The sequence below is a fragment of the Nycticebus coucang genome, chromosome 4 (genome assembly GCF_027406575.1).
Source record: "Nycticebus coucang isolate mNycCou1 chromosome 4, mNycCou1.pri, whole genome shotgun sequence".
In the NCBI taxonomy this organism is placed as follows: Eukaryota; Metazoa; Chordata; class Mammalia; order Primates; family Lorisidae; genus Nycticebus; species Nycticebus coucang.
Genome location: NC_069783.1, coordinates 106,715,683 through 106,734,857, shown reverse-complemented (window position 1 = coordinate 106,734,857; position 19,175 = coordinate 106,715,683). Strand labels below are relative to the sequence as shown.

General features: G+C 49.2%; 1 protein-coding gene across 14 annotated transcripts in view; it reads right to left on the bottom strand.

Annotated features, from left to right (window-relative positions):
- Positions 1 to 19,175, bottom strand: part of RIMBP2 (RIMS binding protein 2) — a 266,080-nt gene that overhangs the window by 67,720 nt on the left and 179,185 nt on the right. For 13 of the 14 annotated variants that reach the window (XR_008379598.1, XR_008379600.1, XR_008379599.1 and 10 more), the window contains exons 8-14: positions 16,441 to 16,586; positions 15,328 to 15,404; positions 12,684 to 12,793; positions 11,021 to 11,833; positions 7,107 to 7,258; positions 5,412 to 5,870; positions 3,653 to 3,799 (exon numbers count right to left, since the gene is read on the bottom strand). Coding sequence is in view for 11 of the 14 variants with exons in the window: in XM_053588646.1 (XP_053444621.1) it covers positions 3,653 to 3,799; positions 5,412 to 5,870; positions 7,107 to 7,258; positions 11,021 to 11,833; positions 12,684 to 12,793; positions 15,328 to 15,404; positions 16,441 to 16,586 (1,904 nt within the window). In the remaining 3 variants the exon portion in view is untranslated. The remainder of the gene's footprint in view (positions 1 to 3,652; positions 3,800 to 5,411; positions 5,871 to 7,106; positions 7,259 to 11,020; positions 11,834 to 12,683; positions 12,794 to 15,327; positions 15,405 to 16,440; positions 16,587 to 19,175) is intronic. The other variant, XM_053588649.1, reaches the window with a different exon arrangement.

The following is a 19,175-nucleotide window of genomic DNA, read 5'->3' as shown; positions in this document are numbered from 1 at the left end:
AGTGTGTACATATACCCAGTCATCACATTGTACACCTTGAACATATACGATCTTGGTCTATAAAATGCTTTAAAATAAAAATTGGAGAAGTATCCAATGTACTCAATATGAAGCCAACAGACAAACTAATACACGCCCACATAAGAGAAAAACTCAATTCCAATTGTGGGGAGGGGGAAGGAGGGAGGAGGACGGGTGTGCTCCCACGTAATGGGCACAATGTAAGGGTATATGGCACATTCCCGGGGGTGCCCGGACCTTACCTAACAAATGCAAACACTGTAACCTAATCATTTGTATCCTCATATTAATCTGAATTTTTTTTAAAAGGGGAGAAAATTAACAGATAACTATATTATATATTGGTATATCAAGCATTTCTCTTTGTTGTTATGCTATGAAAGTGCATTTGAAATATTAGGAGAATTAAGGTAACAGCTAACTTCTGCCTTCCTTCCTTCTTTCATTCATTCAACAAATATTGGAGCAACTCGTAATTGTGAAATGCTAGAGACACAGAGGTCAGGTGAGGCTCCTGCCCACAAGGAATGTCAGGCTTGCTGAACTGATGAGATAAAACTAGTAATGGGGAGTGGCTGGGAGGGGGTACTCAGGGAAGGCTCTCTGGGCTGTGAAGTCTGGGGTCCATGTACATGCCCCTGGGGCAGTTACTCCTCTGCCACCTCCACTATTTTGAACCTGGCCCAATTTACCACCTGTGCAATTTTTATATGTACAGAATTTCTCCATAGCTGACCACCTCCCAGAGTTGATCTAGTTTTCACAAACTGGACATGCACCACATGTACATATCAGGACAGGAGGCCTAGTTTCCTTATGTTGACCACTTCCACGTGTTGACCAATTTGTTATAGTCTCTTGCAAAACACCTCTGGCTCTGAGGGCCTCTGTTCCCCTATGTGTTAATACTGAGAGTTTGCTGTGAGCCAGGTAAGTTGGGTGGTCAACTTACAGAGGTTCTATTGTTTGTGTGTGTAAAGTGTGTATATTTATCTTGCTATTTAATTACAGCATTTTAAAGAGACCATATCAACTGTAAATGGAAAACAAATGTTTTTCATAAAAATATAAAAACTAAACAATTGGCTCAGTGCCCGTAACTCAGTGAGTCAGGCACCAGCCACATACACCGAAGGTAGTGGGTTTGAGCCCAGCTCGGCCTGCTAAACAATGACAACTGCAACCAAAAAATAGCCAGGTGTTGTGGCGGGTGCCTGTAGTTCCAGCTACTCCAGAGGCTGAGGCAAGAGAATCGCTTAAGACCAAGCATTTGAGGTTGCTGTGAGTTGTGACGCCACGGCACTCTACCAAGGATGACATAGTGAGACTCTGTCTCAAAAAACAAAACAAAACAAAACAAAGCAATGCTACTACACTGAAACTGGAAAGTTGAGACCTGTTTGCTCTTTGTTAAAAATGGAAATGAAACACGTCCTAAAGAAATGTTAATTACATATTAGACCCAACTACAAAGTGAAAAGAATGACCTGAGTATGTCTCTACACTCATTTATAACAATCATCTCTTGTAGCAAGTCCAGTCATTCAGAATTCGGTGTCCAATAACATAGCCACCAGCCATGCGTGACTGTTTAAATTTAAACTGATCAACATTTAAACTAATCTGCAACTCATTTTACAAAAGTAAAAATTGTATGCCCTGGTTGCAAATGCCATGTTCCAAGGGCTGAGTGGCCCCGTTACTGTGGCTGGCATGTGACAGCTCATCTCAAAACACAACTGTGTTGTGGGTCCCATCCGCAGAGAACTGTGCTCTAGCCCCTTCTCCAGACTGACCCTGAGCAGCGTGTCAGAGAACATAAGGACCCACACTCATGCAGGCAGAGGAATCACAGTTACTGGAAAAGGCACAGAAACAGGAATCCTGTAGATAGAGCCTTTGATCTAATCCTAGCTCTATCATAAAACCAGCCATGCAAAGTTGAGCAACATACTTCTGGCTCTGAGGGCCAGTTTCCCTGTGTATTAAATACTGAGAGCTCACTGTGTGCCAGGTGTGTGCCAGGTACTCTATTGCACATACAAAGCCGAGTCCAGTCAGTGTTACAGCGGCAGACAGTGCTGGTCCACATTTGTTCTGGGCTGATTCGCACATGCCTCTCTCACTCCCAAAAGTCGTATGTTGAAACCCTAACTACTGATGTGACCATATTTGAAGTTAGGCTCTTTAAAGAGGTGATTGAGATTAAATAAGGTTATGAGGTAGAGCCCTGAACCAATCCGTTTTCCTTAGAAAAAGAAGAAAAGACACCAGGGATGTGCACAGAGAAAAGGCCGTGAGAGGTCACAGGGAGAAGCCAAAGAGAGGCCTCAGGAGAAAAGCACCCTGCCAGCACCTTGCTCTTGGATTCCTAACCTCAGTACAGTGAGAAAAAATTCTGTTGTCCAAGCCATCTGGTCTGTGTACAACAGTCAACAGAAAATCTCACTTTTCTTCCTGTATTACCAGACGTGGGTGCATCCGGGTGCCCAGCACCAAGGGAATGAGTCTTCGTAGGTAAGGCCTTGGCAGGAACCCAGTTCCCATGGGAGTAGTGGGCATGTGACCTCAGTCTGTTCAGGGAGAGGCAGTGGGATATCTGACTGGATGGAAGCCTGACTCTCCCCGCCTCCACTTCCTTTTTCCTTGGGGTGCTGTCATGTAAGAGTATGATTACTGGGACTGCAGCAGCCTTTCTGACCATGAGAGAAAGGCCGAGAGAAGGAAGAGACAGAAGCCCTGACACAAATGAGCAGCTGAGTCCACCTTGCAGCCTCCTAGTGCAGACTTTGTGTGCATTGGGGGGGGATTAAGTATCTTTGTCATCTTAGTCATGGTTAGCAGAACATTCTGCTTCTTATGCTAAAATTAATGAAAATAGATTTAGCCTTACGATGAAGAACCTCACTCAGAGGAGCTGGGTGGCCTGATGACATGTGGTGCTGGGACCAGTAGGGGCAGAGCCGGGAGATGAGTCCAGGTCTGGGGGACCCCAAGCTCCCTCCCGGTCTGGCCGTGAAAGTACCCTGCTGTAGAAGTAAGTACCTCCAAGTAGGAGGGCACTGGCTATTCCAATCACTCCTTTGTCCAATTTCAGTGCTTCCCACCCTTCAGGGGCATTTCCATTGTAATATACAGGATCAGACAGCCTCCAGATCAGCAGAATGTGTGACTCCTGGGCCTCCCTCTGATGGGAGGATGCCAACTGTTTAACTCTGAATCTCCCATGATGAGAGATCAGATGTCCAAAAAACATCTGCCCAATTCACAGAAGCAAATACACAAATGGTAGGTTTTGCCTAAATGGACAACAGGTGGTACCTGGGGACTACCCAGAACTAACCCACAAAACTGGCCCCCACGACTGGACACCAGCAGGGAGGGGTAAGGGAGGGTGGAAGCCTCACATTCACAGTTTTGAAATCATCCCCAAACAAGGTTATATACACAAGCATAGTTAAGCATAAACTTTAAAAATCTAGTGTGAATGTCGTGACCCAGGTTTACATTTCTCCACCTCTCTCATGCACTTAACAGTGCCCAGGAAGTTCCTTTTTCTCTCCATTTCCAAGAGACCTGTCCCAAGCAGCTGTCCAGCAGGACTTGATGGTGTGGGCCAAACAGTGCTCACCTGCTTGCCGAGTTCAGACCCTTTCAGGAAGTCATCCACGGAGGCCCCTCTCCTCTTGACGTCAGGGGAGTCGTAGCCATCCTCCTCGTCTGAGGGGGCGTAGTGCCCTGCGCTGCTCCCTTCTAGGAAGATGCTCCTTTTCTCTAACTTGGAAAGAGAAAGGAGATGCAGGGCTGAGCATTTAACAGAGGCCAGAAGAGCCGCCAGAGTCCCCTCAGTCATGCCAGCCCCACTGCTGGGCACAGTTCCTTCCACTCGCCAAGCCCAGCAGTGCCGCCCCCCAAGCTGGCTGAGCACCCACTCCTTGTCCCAGGGCATGGGCTCCCCACTCCATTTAGGTAGGTGTGAGATACCAGGCACCCCACACTTAGCCAGAGTCATTTTTGCTCAAGGTGATACATGGAAATGAAAATCCCACCCCCCTCCATTCATCACCTTGGCCCAACTTTTAATTTTATCAATTAACATTTTCTGGAAACTCCGAAGTATCTGCTTTCTCTCCAGTCCTCTGCAAGGGACAGCACTGTGCTGTCCTACCCCAGGGCCTCTGTGAGGGCCTAATGGGGAGGAGTAATGGCCACACGTAAAAAGGCAGAGCAGCAATGCCTCTGCCACCCCCTTCTTCCCTGGGGCTCCCCTCAAAAGCACCAATTCCCAAGATCAGGGCCTGGGGCTCCAGTGAGCCTATTAGACCCATGACGAATTTTGTACATTCTGAAGAATTTCCTCTAGTCAAAGGTAACAATTTCATGTTGTTCATTTTAGGTACTAGTGGCCAATGTTGAACAAATTCAGAGATTTCACAGAAAAGTCTGAATTTTTGATTTTTCAAGGAGCGCTAAGGCACTGCCTGTCCAGATGCACCCAGAAGGCCAGGGCCAGGGCCCAGGAAGCCCCGCTCAGCCGCTGTTCACTCTCTGTCCTCCCTGATGTCACCCACGATGCTTGGCTCCATCCTCTTGGGGTGTGGTGCCCAGAGGAGGAGTGTTTCCCAGCTCAACCTCCAGCGGTCACCATCCTGGTGAGGCCCCACAGGCTGCCGAGGGGTGCTAAGGGGCTGTGCTGCTGCCTTTGGGGTAGAAACTTGGGTTCTCCACAAATGAGAGGAAGGAGGCTTTTCCCAGGCATGAAGAGGCACATGGTCTGGCTCAGGTCCTACCCCGCAAGTCCTGGGTGGGAAGCATCACTTTATAGGAGATTTCTTAAAATTTCATGTCTCATTTTACACATCAGGTTGAATATGGCCCTACCACAATCCAAATGTTCCCGCCCTGCTTGACCTAGAAAATCTCCCATTACAGGCATGCGGGTATGCACATGTGTATCTGTGTACACTTCTCTATAGAGCCAAGTATGTATTCAGATACATATATCTACATGTGTCTGCATACATATACACGCACCAGCCAGGACTCTAGAGCGTCCAGTTCAGGAAGACAGGTCCTTCCCTGGTAGTCCCTCCCTGACAGAGCCTCAGATCCCACAGCACCAACCACAGCCCCTCATGGCTTTGTCTCACCTGCTGTCTAATCCAGGCCCTGGCGTTTCCTCAGCTGTCTGGGACTAAACGCAATTCAGTCCATCCAGGACTAGGCACAAGACATGGTCCCAAAGGAAAGTCCAAGAGAAGGGTGCTCAGCCCCTGCCCCACAAGCCTGCAGGGCAGCTCTCATGCATGTAAGGTTGGCTGTCCCCTGGGTTCAAGGACAAAATCCAGTTCCCACAGCAGAGGGGCCACCAAAGGGGAAACCCAGCTTACCCTGCTGCTCTCGGCCACTCTCTGAGCAGCTTCCCGGGCCATGGCCTTGGCAACAGAGGTGGACACTGGGGCCCCCTGCGGCTGTGGCAGGATCCGGCTGGGAGAGGGTGACCGCCTCCCTGAGCCAGGCAGCCCCGGCGGCGGCTCCAACATGTGCCCATGCACAGGGGCGTGCGTGCGGCCCTGCTCCCAGGAATCATCCACTGCGGCGTAGGGACCCAAGTGTTCATCTTTGGTATCTGGGGCCCTGGCACTGGCTAGTGGCTTTGCTGCAGGAGCAGTCCTTTGGTGCAGGGGTGGGGACACCAGGAGGCCAGGGGGGATGGCAGCAATGCAAGAGTCCACCGACTCCCCCTGCGCGGAGAGGGTGCGCACAGTCACGCCCTTGGCCTCCAGGTTGCGCAGTCGGGTGAGCTCCACTGCTGTGCTGTCCGCCGTGGGGAAGATGACTTCAGCCACCTGCACAGAGAGAGCCACTCACAGCCTGCTGGCCAGCCCCCAGCCAGGCCCTTTGGCCAACTGGGCCAACTCGGCCAGCCACAGCCCAGTGCAACCACATTGCATGGCGTGGGGGCCTCAACTGGCTGGAGGAGTTTGGTACAGCTGACCCGCAGCATCATTCATCTCCCATCTTCTAGACCCACTCACAGTAGATGCAGGGGCCACAGAGGCGTCGGACATTGAGTTTACCACCCTGGGCAGAGACTGACATTGGCCCTGAGGGCTGAGGACTGAGGCCTGTCCTGGGGACTTCCTACGTGGCAGGGCACAGAGGGAATAGCCAAGAGCCAGCAGGAGGCAGTTGGGATAGCCAGTGGCCACTCAGGGGCACTGAGATTCTTCCCAAAGGGGAGGCTGGGGGGACCAAGAGGCACAGAAGCTTTCTCAAGTCTTCCCCAGGGGTGACGCTTCTGCTTCCAGATAGGCAGGAATGGAGGACTGGCATGTGGGTCCCCTCCACTGAGCACTGGGATGCCCCTGTTTCTTGGCATCAAGGCCTAGTCACCTATTCAAACTCTGAAGTGTTTCCAAGGAGGGACCCATGTTTGGCCATCAGTAACATCTTGCTAAGAACTGCTCTGTTGAAATTAATAAGCCAGGCACTGATGGGGGAGGCTCTGATATGGGGATGCTTGAGGGAGGTGATTTTTTTGTTTTTTGAGACAGATTCCCACTTTAATACCCTGGTAGAGTGCCGTAGTGTCATCACTCACAGCAACCTCAAACTCCTGGGCTCCAGCAATCCTCGTGCCTCAGCCTCCTGAGTAGCGGGAACTGCAGGCACCTGCCACAATGCCCGGCTAGTTTTTAGAGATGGGGTTTCGATCTTGCTCAGACTGGTCTCGAACTCCTGACCTCAAGGGACTCACCTGTCTTAGCCTCTCAGAGTATTAGGATTAGAGGTGTGGGCCATATTGCCCATCCCTGTAGATGAATTTTTAAATACTGGATAGAGAAAAAAAATGCCAGGAGCTCAGCAAGAAATCAGTAAGGGGAGAGAAATAGAAAAAATGCTGGAAAGGAGGAAGGGGCCCAAAATGGATGGAGAAACCCCAACATACAGATGTGTTCTAGCTGGGAGGGTAGGGCCTGATGCTCCAGCAATCACCCCTCACCTGTCTCCCCTGAGCACACATCTTCAGACCCTGCTGCACTTAGATGCTAAGTGCTCCCACCCACCAGAGCCAGACTTACCCTCTGCCCCTTTGCGTACACACCATAGCCAGTAACATTGGCTCCGTTGGACAACCCAGTGGGAGTCAGCACAGGTGGTTTCCAGGAGACCTGGATGGTGGCCGGGGTGGCCCCAGCTTGGATGGTGACATCTTGTGGGGGGGCTGGAGGACCTGGGAGAGGGCAGAAAGGAATGGATGTTTGCAGGGTCTGGCTCTGCAGACAGGCTGTTACTGTGCTCTGCCTGTACCCCTAGTATGAGACCAAAAGAGTCTCCAGGGAGGAAGAGGAGAAGAGATGGAGATCTAAAGGCTAGCCAGAAATGGGGACGGGAGAGCATCAGTTACCAGGGTGCACAGCTGTAATTTTTTTAAACTCAGCATTTATTTATCCTCCTTTTCTGGAAAATGGATGATAATTAACCACATTGATCACAAATTGTCTCTGTGGAGCCACCTCCTCACCTGCTCTCAGTCTGTGTGGCTGGACCACCACCCCAGACCTGCAAAACACACATTCTTTTCAAACGTCTTAAATATTCACCAAAGTAGACCACAGACAAGGTCAGTGTCAATGCATTTCAAATGACCGAACTCATACAAGGTAGGTTGTCTGATCACAAAAGAATTAAACTACATATCAATAGTAGTAATATATTTTAACCCTCAAATATTTAGAAATTAAGTAACCTATTTGTAAATAAAGTTGTTTTTTTTTAAAGGGCTTCGAAGGGAAATTAGAAACTATCTTAAATTGAATGATAATGGAAGAGAATAGATTATAGATTGTAGAAACTTACTAGTTTAAATATTTATATTAAAAGGACAGCTAGAGTAGCTAGAAAAGTATGTTGAGTCCAAAATAAATAGAAAAAAATATAAATGGAAATCAAGATACAAATTAATAAAAAATTCAACCAAAAGATATCTGAAAACATTAACAAAATAATGCACACAAGTCTCATCAAAAATAACAATGCATAACTTACAAATAAGAATTCAAAAGGAAACCTAACTATAAATCTAAAGAAATTTAAATAATATAGTAATATTATAAATAATTTTATAAGAATAAGAATAAGAATAATTTATAAGAATAAGAATAAGAATAATTTATAAGAATAAATTAGGTAATTTTGTTGAAATGGAGACATTCCTTAAAAAACACACCAAACCAGACAAATGAGGAAACAGAAAATCCCAAAACTTTATATCTATTAAGTAAACTGAACTTGTAATTTTAAAACATTTCCACAAAGAAAACTCCAGGTCCAGACGGTTTTACTGGTGAATCATATCAAACATCAGAGTTGAGTAATACTGATACAACTGAACTCCTTCAGATACCAGCCGATGCCAGAACATCCCAATTCATTTTATGAGTCCAGCACAGCCCTGTTACCAAAACCAAAAGTCATTGTAAGAAACATTAGAGACCAATATTCTTCATGAATGCAGATGTAAGAATCCTCAATAAAATATTAACAAGTCTAGTCCAGCAATATATGTATGTATACAAAAATAGAATACATCAGGATTAAGTAGGCTTCAATCTTAGACATGCAAAATTGATTTAGAATTTCAAAGTAATATAATTAATCACATTAATTGAATAAATACAGTAGAATCTCTAAATTGACCACCCAAGGAACTGTAACAAGCTCCTCACATATGGAGGTCAACATAAGGAACTAGGCCTACTTACTGATACATACATGTGGTGCATATCTGGTCTATGAAAACTAGGTCAACTTAGGGAGGTGGTCAGTGTAGAGAAGTGGTCAGCTACGGAGGTTCTGCTGTACTTACATCTTGATAAATAGGAAAAAAGTACCTGCAAAATTTTCATTTTTTTTTTTTTTTTAAGAGACAGAGTCTCATTTTATCCCCCTCAGTAGAGTTCCATGGCATTACAGCTCACAGCAACCTCCAACTCCTGGGCTTAGGCGATTCTCCTGCCTCAGCCTCCCAAGTAGCTGGGACTACAGGCACCCACCACAACATCTGGCTATTTTTTTGTTGAAGTTTGGCTGGGGCCAGGCTTGAACCCGCTGCCCTCGGTATATGGGGCTGGTACCCTACCCACTGAGCCACAGGCACCGCCCTTCATTCACTCTTGATAAAAACTCTCAGCAAACTAGGAATAGAAAGAAACATCCCTAATCTAATAAAGGGCATTCATGATAACTCTACAAGCAACATCATAGTTACTGGTGAAATAGTAACCATTTCCTCCAGATTCTTTATTTGTAAACAAGTCAATAGAACAAAACATAAATCAACTGTGTTTTCTTACTATGAAATTCAGTAATGAAAATCAAGAATTCTCTGTGGCTACCCAAGACAGTGTGGACCCCACGGTACATTTCTGGCTGTGTCTATGCAGGTGTTTCTGGGAGAGACTTGTGCATGAACTAACCATTGGAGACACAGATGGTCCTTCCCAAGGCAGATGTGTCTCCTCCTGGCTCTGTTACTCTGGGGGCCCTGACCAATAGGAGACCGTACACCAGTGTACAGCCACAGCACACGTGTCCTATACCCTGGTGGTACCTAAGGTCTTCTGCGGGGGGAAACCTGAGATGTGACTTGAGCATAAACTCTAGCAAATGCTGGCTCCTCTCTGACACTGGCATGTCCCTCCAGGTCACTTCCTACCCTGGACACCCCATGGGACCTGCCCCCCACTCCCTTATGCCAAAGACCTTCCCTTGTGCCCAGTTCCTCCCTATCTCAGTGTCAGCCTCTTTGGGAGCCTCTTCTACTGCCCCCAGGGATGTGCTCCTCTGCTCCTCCTGAGTCCCTGTAGAGTTCTTGTCCCCAGCACTGAGCACAGGCTCTACAGTCAGCTCCAGTGAACAGAAGGTCCTCCCCATCCCAGTAGCTGGCAGTCAGGCAGAAAATCAAAAGTCACTGTGTAACACACGTGTACTGGCCCTTCAGACTTTAGTTTCTGCTCAGACAAGCCTTCCTGCTGGCCTGTGACTCCAGGGGCTTGGGCCTAAGCACAAGGACATACAATATGCCTTGCACACTAACAAGCCAGCCTTGCGTTAGATGAGTTAATGATTCACCTATAAATGATGCTGGGGGAAACCTGAATTATTTGTAAAGTAACTGACAAATTCTTTTGGGGCTGGGCTGGATAAATTATCAAACATAAAAGAGACATCTACCCAGGAGAGTGCAGGAACAAGTGCTACCAAAGGGAAGTATGTGACTCCCACATGGCAAGGAAGGGCCTTAGAGGAGACCAGCTGTGCCCTGGAATACACTCTCCGAAACGACCTCTCCTCTTCCACAGGGGGTTCAGGCTTCAGTCCCTGCCTAGAAAGGCTGTGAGTTTGGGGCCCAGCAATGATCACAACAGACAATCAGAGAATGAGGCCATAGCGGGGTCCACACTTCACCCTCTCTCGGTACCACTTTCCCCAGTAGAGATGGGGATTACGGTTCTCATTGTCAGAGTGCCCAGGCCCCCGGGTCACTTCTGTAATGGGACTTCATTTCTTCTAGACAATCCATCTAAATGTGCTTTAAAAAAAAAACAAAATAGAAAGAATGAGAAAGAAAGAATTCTGAGAGGAGTGTGGGTACCCTTATCCCCCTCCTACTCCAGGAACACATGTCTAAGGGACAACATGGTATAGAAAATGTCACTTTTCTGTCCTCCGGGAGGGACTCATTTTCCCCATCTTTTATTGGATGATAAAAGTGCTGAAAGAAATATGCTCACCCCTCTGTCCGGTACTCCCCCACTCAAACACAGCTGCACACCCTGACCAGCTGGTGTGCTTCCTGGGTGCTCCAAGGCATTCTCAAGGGTGGTATAGGAGACATGTGGGTCCTCTGTGTGCTCTCACCCCCTCTCCCTACGTGCAGGGCAATGCCCAGTCTCCTGTCCCTCGGGGGACCCATGGAAGGACACAGGCTCACCTGCGGGCAATGTGGAAAACTCCACGGAGGCCTCCTTCTTCTCCCTCTGCTCCAGGGGCAGCTGCCACGGCATCTGGTGGGGCTTGGCCAGAACCCGCACCTTGTAGGCCATGTTGGGCCTGAGGTTGGAGAACTGGTACTTATAACGTGCAGCCTTGACAATGTCGAACTCCTCCTCATTGAGGAAGATGACGTGGCTATAGTTGCTGTTGGTGGGCAGCCAGGAGAGCTGGGCGGAGACCTGTGTGACATCGTCCACCCGCAGGTGGGAGGGTGCCACCACCACATCCTTGCCCACGAGCAGTGTGCACCGCAGCTCGTCAGAGTTGCCCCTGTTTGTGACACACTGCACAGAGATGCGGTAGGTGCGGGCAGCCGTGTCGAGCTTCTCAATGAGGGCCTTGGTCCTGCTCCCCAGCATGAGACTCATTCGCGTCTCCTTGTCTACCAGCACGTTGTAGCTGCTCACGGTTCCCCACCCCGGCGGTACTGCTGGGGGCTCCCAGCCCACAATGACACTTTTGGCGAGTTGTTTGATGAGGGTGATTTTCCTAGGGTAAGGCACAATGTCTTCTCCAACGTCATCGATGTTCAGGTCCAGCGTCCCCGCACTGTTGTCTGTGATGCCCGAGTCTATGTGAGTGGGCGAGTGGAGGTCCAGAATGTTCTCCCCCTCCAAGCTGATGCCGGAATGGTTGATAAAGTTCTGATCCTGTTCATTCCCCAGCGTACTTCCCAACCGAGACTCGTTGTCCTGGACAAAATCCACGAAGTTGGAGGGCACCAAACCCCTCTGCCCATCAAGGAGTTCTCCTGTTGGGTAGAAGGACAGGGTCACTACCCAGGCATCAAGGCAGGAGCCTTGACCCTGGCAGCACACTCCCCACCTCTCCCTGATAGGACCATAAGGCGAAGCAACAAGACTGTCCTGGGATTCCTCAGCTTGTCACAGGAATCCACCCAAATGTCACCTCTACACCCAATCTAAAATAACCTCATCCACCTTCCTCCATCACCTAGTTTGGTTTTCTCCACAATGCTCATGGTGGTCTGAAACCATCTTGTTCATTTATCCGTGTACGTATGCTAACTCCCCCATAGCAGGAACCTCACAACTTGGATGCCCGTCCTCAATGTCGCCTCAAGCGAAGAAGGTGACAACAGGAGAGGCCTTTTGGCTGGAGGGCTTGTGTCTCCTGAATTCACATCATGAGAGGGGACCCAAGAGAGTGATGAGGCAGGACACAGGATTGACCCCTAAGTTAACAAGAGAGCCTCACAGCCACAGGTCCTCTCTCTGTAACTGCCAGAAGCCACTCTTGTGTGAGGTCCCCTGGAGTGGAACTTGGCCCTATAGGATAGGACACTGAAAAGGAGACCCCAAGGGTCTGGGGCTGTAAGATGAAAGCAGGAGAGACCCCCTGGGAAGCAGAGGGTCCGTCAGCCCCGCATATCTGCAAATAGCTGCCGGAAAGCTCTGCGGAGACTGACATGCCAGAACACGCACGGAGTGTCAGAGTCTGCTGGCAGCTAGAAATTGGAAATTCTTCTCAGCTTTCTTGCTGGTCATCTAAAGGGGAGGGGGACCCAGGAACTCTGGAGAGTGGGCAAGGAGCAGAGCAGAGGCCCAGGAACCCAGCACATGTCAGGGCCCAGCAGAGACCTTCATAGAACCCATCCTCGTCCATGTCCCCATAGACGTAGAGGTACTTTCCCGCCGTGAGAGGCAGCTCAGCTTCCGGGTTTTCATTGGGCCCATCGAAGGGGTTGTAGCTAGAGAGAAAAGCACAAGGTCTACATCAAGGGAACTGGGTGGAGACGCCCGGGACAGTCTAGCAGAGTGCCGGTGGGCACCCAGCGGCTCCCATGAAACCCTCACAGTAGCTCGGGGCCAATCAGTCCCCTGCACACTGAAAATGCAGCCACTGCTGCTCACACAGACTTGAAGTAAAAGTATAATTCTCAGCCCAAGTCACATACTCAGCGTCCCTTCTATCAGATGACAAATTTATGATTCTGACACTTCGTTCACACTTGTCTCTTCTACTGTAAATACACATTTCCAAATTAATAAGCAAATACTAAAAAGATTGACCCTGTTATCTTTCAACATGTATCATTTAGTAAAGGCAAAATTACATGGTACCTACTATTTACATATTTCTTCAGCTCATGATATGACATTCTATACTTTTACCTTCAGAAATCCCACGTCACTTCCTTTCTGATGGGTGGATAGTATCCACCCAATAGGTTAACATACTTTTTCAAACCTTTGTCCTAACATTGGGCATAACATTGGTGTTGCTTCTAGCTTTTGACTATTACAGTCAGTGTTGCATCAAACGCCTTTACAAACCTATCTTTGCACATCTTCATGATTTCTTCCTAATGTCATCCTAAGAATTACATTTGCTTCTCAAAATAATGCACATTTTTAAGGTCTTGGGATAGTCTTAGAACTATCAAAATGTTCTAAAAATTTACTATCCACCCATCAAAAAGGAAATGACACGGGATTTCTCAAGGTACAAGTATAGAATGTCATACCATGAGCTGAAAAAATATATAAATACTAAGTGGCATGTAATTCCGCCTTATTAAATGATACATGTTGAAAGATAACAGAGTCAATCTTTTTAATATTTGCTTATTGATTTTGAAATTTGTGTAATTATGGTAGAAGAGACAAATATGAACAAAGGGTCGGAATTTTAGAGAGAGTCATGATTTTACCCTACTCCGCTCTGCCCCCGGGAGTACGTATGTTCAAGTCCTCAGTGTGTTGGAATTAACATTTTTTAAAAGTCATGGCCGACATGGAAAAGCAAGCACATAAAACAAATTCAGATAAATTTGGGACTTTCTAAATAAAAGGCTAAAGAATGTAAAATAACAGCAAAGTCCTCAATTAAAAAGATAAAACATAACTAACAGTTGGAGAAGATAGCCAGAAACTGTGCCATGATAATACCAACAGAATAATGATTCACACATTAATAGTACTAGGCACTTTACTCACACCTTCGTGTATATGTTTTATTTGATGGCCACTAAATCTTAGGAAAACAGAGAAGATAGTATTCCCAATTTTAATGGCCAAAGAAAATAAGAAAAGTCAAAAGCTATAAAGTGGATTCCCCATTTCATGCAATTTTAACCACATCAAATCACTGGGGTCCCTCACTACCAGAGTCCAGAGATTTATGAACAATCTGACCACATACGCATCAGCATAGGTGATAATCCACGTAAGGAACAGACTCAGATAAGCCTGGAATGCAAAGCTCGGGGTGACATATAAGGGGACAAGAGTTCCCAAAGTGGGAACAGCACGTGCAGAGGTCCACAGGCAGTGATCAGGGTCCTCTAAGGGAGCTGAGAAGATAAAGGTGCAGGTCTATAAGGGCAAGTTTGGTTTGGATCTGATCTCAAGAGCCAGCAATACCACAAAATGGACACTATACTTTCCATGTGGCAGCTCCACTGGCCCAGTCCTGGGATTAGGAAGAGAGGGGTATGGCTCACCCAAGCCCAGCCTGGAGCAACCTTTGCACCAGCTCAGAGGGCACCAGCCTGGCCTTGCCAAGGGCATGGTGCTGGGGCCTTCACAGACAGCAGGGAAGAGCCTCCCCACGGCCATGCCCACTGGGACCTGTGTGCCCAACACTGTGATGCTGTCCCTCAGGACGGTGAGACAGAGGGACATGTGATGGGTGAGGTCCACTTAGGTGCAGCCAGCATTCATTTGGGGGTGGGCCAGCCCTGTTATCAGTGGCCACCAGACACTTTTGTAACCCAAATGTCAGAAATGGGCTTGCGCTGGTGGAATGGGTAGATGGTGAATCAGCAGAGGGACATCTTCTCATCAGCATCTTGGCTACTAGAAACAACGGCTTCTAGAGTCAGCTGTTGTTTGAACCAAGGCATCAAGTGTATTTGATTTGACAGGAGTGTGCAGGGAATAGGCCATGTGAGGACAGAGGTGGGCAACTCCACTGCACGCCCAGGAGCATCCAGAGCTCCAAGAAGCTGGGAGAGGCAAGGAAGGGTCCTTCTCCAGGTCTTCAGACTTCCACCTCCAGAGCCAGGAGAGGAGAAACCTCTGCTGCTCCTGCAGCCTCCAGAAGCTGACATGTGACCCGCAGTCTGCCCACCAGAGTTCTCGTCCTCCGGGGCTCAGCTGAGATGCCTGGACAAGGGACCCTCTCAGCTCATGGCACCATCTCACACTTAACACCTCATCTGCTCCAAAGTGTCCCTGCTCACAGGCACTAGACAGGTGCAGAGAGGGGCAGCGTCCTCACCTGTAGCGGGCGACACACAGGTGGACCTTCCCCGAGTATCTCTGCTTTGAGGTATTGGAGTTCCGTTCATTCTCCATCTGGGGGGACACAGAGGAGTGTTGGGTTATTGATGATGAAAGGGTTACATCTCACGTCTGCAACCCACAGGGAAGCCCTTGGGCAGTCTCCCTGGACTTTAGGGGGAATGGCCTCAGATTGTGGAGTACCCCCAGATGCCCCCACACCCCCTTGGTCACACAGAAGGGCACCGCAAAGAACCCAGTCCCCAAGCACCAAGTAAGGCTTGCGGTGAGGGCCACATCCAACCTAATTTAAGGCAAGAGACGTGGGCAGTGGCGGGCTCATAGGACACACGCTGTTCTGCCTGCTAGGAGACCACACGTGGGCGTCTAGGGCTCCTAGAAACTGCGGGGACTGGGAGGACATGGCCAGAGGAGCTTGTCCCCTAGGCCACCATCCCCTCAGGGTTTATACAGTGGGAACAACACCCACAGGTGACTCCTGCAGTGATCTTGGGAGCAGGAGTGAGGCTGGGTGACAATGTGAACCCTCCCCTCACAATTCTGGTCTCTCCCTCTCCCTGGAAGCCGGAGACATCTTTCTAAACAGAAATTAGACCATGTCGCTCTCACCTTCAATCTCTTCAAGAACCCGAATATGTTCTCTGGCCCACAGCCTCAGCTCCTTTCCTACCCTTCCACCTCCTGTCCAGACACATATGGGCAGCTTCTGGGTCCTTCTCACCCACAGAGCATCACCCACGCACCCATAGCCCAGCAGCCCTCAAAGGGACCATATGCGTCTGGACCCCAGCTCATCCCAGATGCAAGGTGTCGTGCTGTGCTAGCTTCACACTCAATGTGACACGGTTTTCACATGGTGACTTGCTGGTCTGCCACCCAACCCTGCTGGAACACCACCTCCACAGGAAGAAGGACTTTGCCTTTATGATCATGGCAGGGTCTCCACATCCTGGCATCAAAGCACGGCTCAGGAATGAATAGAAGTGAAGGGGAGAACCCAGGAGGAAGAGAAGGGGGCGGGGGGCAGGGACAAAAAGTGGGTCAAGTCCACCAAAATATACAGGATGGCCCCTGCCAGGACAGGACTCACGTTTGACTCAAATCTGCATCTTGGGCTGCCGGATCTTGACAGAAAGGTGGGCTTGGTGGACAGAGACTCTGGCTTGTCAGCAGGGAGTGGGAGAGGCGGGATATATTCTCCAATTGCAGAGCCACTTCTAATAGTGCTCTCCTGGCCTGGCCACGGACATTGAAATAAGTGGGGGAAAAAAATGAGAGCATTAGTCATTCACCTTCCCAGGGCCTCCCTTGTCTTTGGCAAAAGCCTTTGATTTTCAATTTGAGGACCACCCCCCTTATCTTCTCTTAATCTACAGAGGCCACTCAGACCCCACCCCAGCTCTAGACCTGTGTGTCTGGCAGGGTCCACCCTGGCTGTAACAAACTGTGGTGGTAGCACGTGACAAGGGAGGGCCCAGGCAGAGTCATGGGCAGAGGCTTGTCCTCTCCTTGGCTTACAACCGAGTGGCTGCAAAACTTGGACACACAGCTGGAAACAGATCGTGGTCACTGGAGGAGCCTGAGACAGAGAAAGCCGGTGCCCCTGGATCACGTCATACCTTCCTCTGCTCTAGACGACAGGCAAGTGCCTTTCTGCTTGCACCAGTTTAGGTTGCTTTGCTGTCACTTATGACCAGAAGAGTCCTACTAGCCAAAAGGCCAGGTTTGGGGCTCAAAACTACTTCTGGCGAGACCTTCCAGGACAGAGCAGCTCTCTTCTATCCCATGTCCTTGGGGTCTGTGTGGTTGCTGCCCCATCCTGGTTTTCTGAAAGGGAGAAGTGAGTACCTGATGCCAGCCTAGACTGTCCTGGTGAAGGTGGGTGTTGTAGCAGGATACAGGCGTGGGAGACAGAGGCCTCAACTCCCTCCTCAGACTCCCCCACTGAGGCTGTTTTCCCCGGGCCTTGTCTAGTCTCTCCACAGCCATCCCACCTAAAGGACAGCCATGCTGAAGGACGTGGGCCATGGAGGCCAAACCAGGAAATACAAGTAATGTGACCAGCACTCCAATTCGGCTGCTCCACGGCCCACAGCACCAGGGGGTTAAGTGAACGGCAAGACAGTGCCAACGTGACAGGTGTTTGTGCCAAGACAGCTCCACCCCCACGTCCCCTGCAAGAACATCAGATTGAGGTGGTCTGGGGCTTTGTTTTGTTAACCGCCACAGACCCTAGTGCCTATGACAGCGTTTTCCATGTAGCAGGTGTTAAATGTTTATCAGACAAGTCATCTCCCAGAAGGCTCAGAAACCTATGGAGCCGAGAGTTTGTGCAAGGGTCTTCAGTGCTTCAGATGAGGGACACCGCTGCCCTGCCCCTCAGCAACAGCAGAGTGTGTCCCCTGCCACATGCCTCCTGTGGACCAGTGAGCTGAGAGGGGAAGTGACATATCCCACTTTGGGGCCAATGCCACGTTTCCTCTCCACACACAGTGTAGAGAACATTCCAGTGAGAGGAGATCCCTTCCTCCAGTATTCCTGAAGCGGTGACAACATGGAACCCACTCCCTAGCCTGAGAGGACTGCAGCACAATCAAGACAGGGACCTGAGGGTGGGAGTGCTGGCTCACACCTTAATCCCAGCACTCTGGGAGGCCGAGGTGGGCGGACTGCTTGAGATCAGGAGTTCAAGACCAGCCTGAACAAGAGTGAGACTCCATCTCTAAAAATAGGCATTGTGGTGGGTGCCAGTATGAGGTAAGAGGATTGTTTGTTTAAGAATAAGAGACTGAGGTTGCTATGAGCTCTGATGCCACATCACGCTACCCAGGGTGACAAAGTTAGACTCTGTAAAAAAGATATGGACCTGTGCCGTGAGTGTGTGACTGCTTGTCGCTGCAGGACATTGCCCATCCTGAGCGATGGCACAGCTGATGAAGATGAGATGTAAGCACATGTAACCTGCACCAACCCAGTTTTCTAGGTTTTTTTCCAAGAAAACCATCTGATCAGCATGGCAGATTTCTACCTGCCCTTATTCTTGATGAGTAAATATAAGATTAGAAATAAAACTCTGCAGTCACTGCCTTCAGGTAGGAGGGGTTCCCACACCCTTCTCAGAATGTGAGTCTAACAGGGGCCCATGCTCAACCCTTTGTGGCCCACCCACGACAAAGCAGCCACTCGCCCCAGGCAGGGGTCGGGGAGGGTGGTGAGCGAGCAGCACCCGCCTGGGTCACCTCCTCTGACCTGAGGCCAGCCCTGCATCTTCCTACCACCTCCACTGCAGAGACAAGATCCCTGATGAATGAAGGGATAAAGAAAACACATACATAGATAACAGGATATTATTCAGCCGTAGAAAAGAAGGAAATCCCGCCCTCCTTGGAGGACACTATGCTACGCACAATGAGCCAGACACAGACCCATAAAGCCTCAGGGCTCACTCACACCTCGACCTAAGAAAAAGGAGGTGGTGGTTCCCCAGGGTTCTCCAGGAGGGTGGGGGCAGGGACATGTTGATCAAAGGGCACAGAACTTCAGTGACACAAGTCCCAGGGATCTAGTGCACGGCAATGTGACCATCGTTGATAATACCATATCATACACTTGACGTTTGCTAAGAAGGTAGACCTTAATGTTCTCACCCCAAAAGGAAAGCTACCCATGTGAGTAGGCAGATGCGTTAATGAACCCCGATGGCGGTGGTCATCTCACGAGGCGTGTGTGTATCAGATCATCAAGTGGCACACCCTCAATACAGTGGGACCTCTATAGCTGACCACCTCCCTACACTGACCACCTCAAGTTGGCCTAATTCTCATA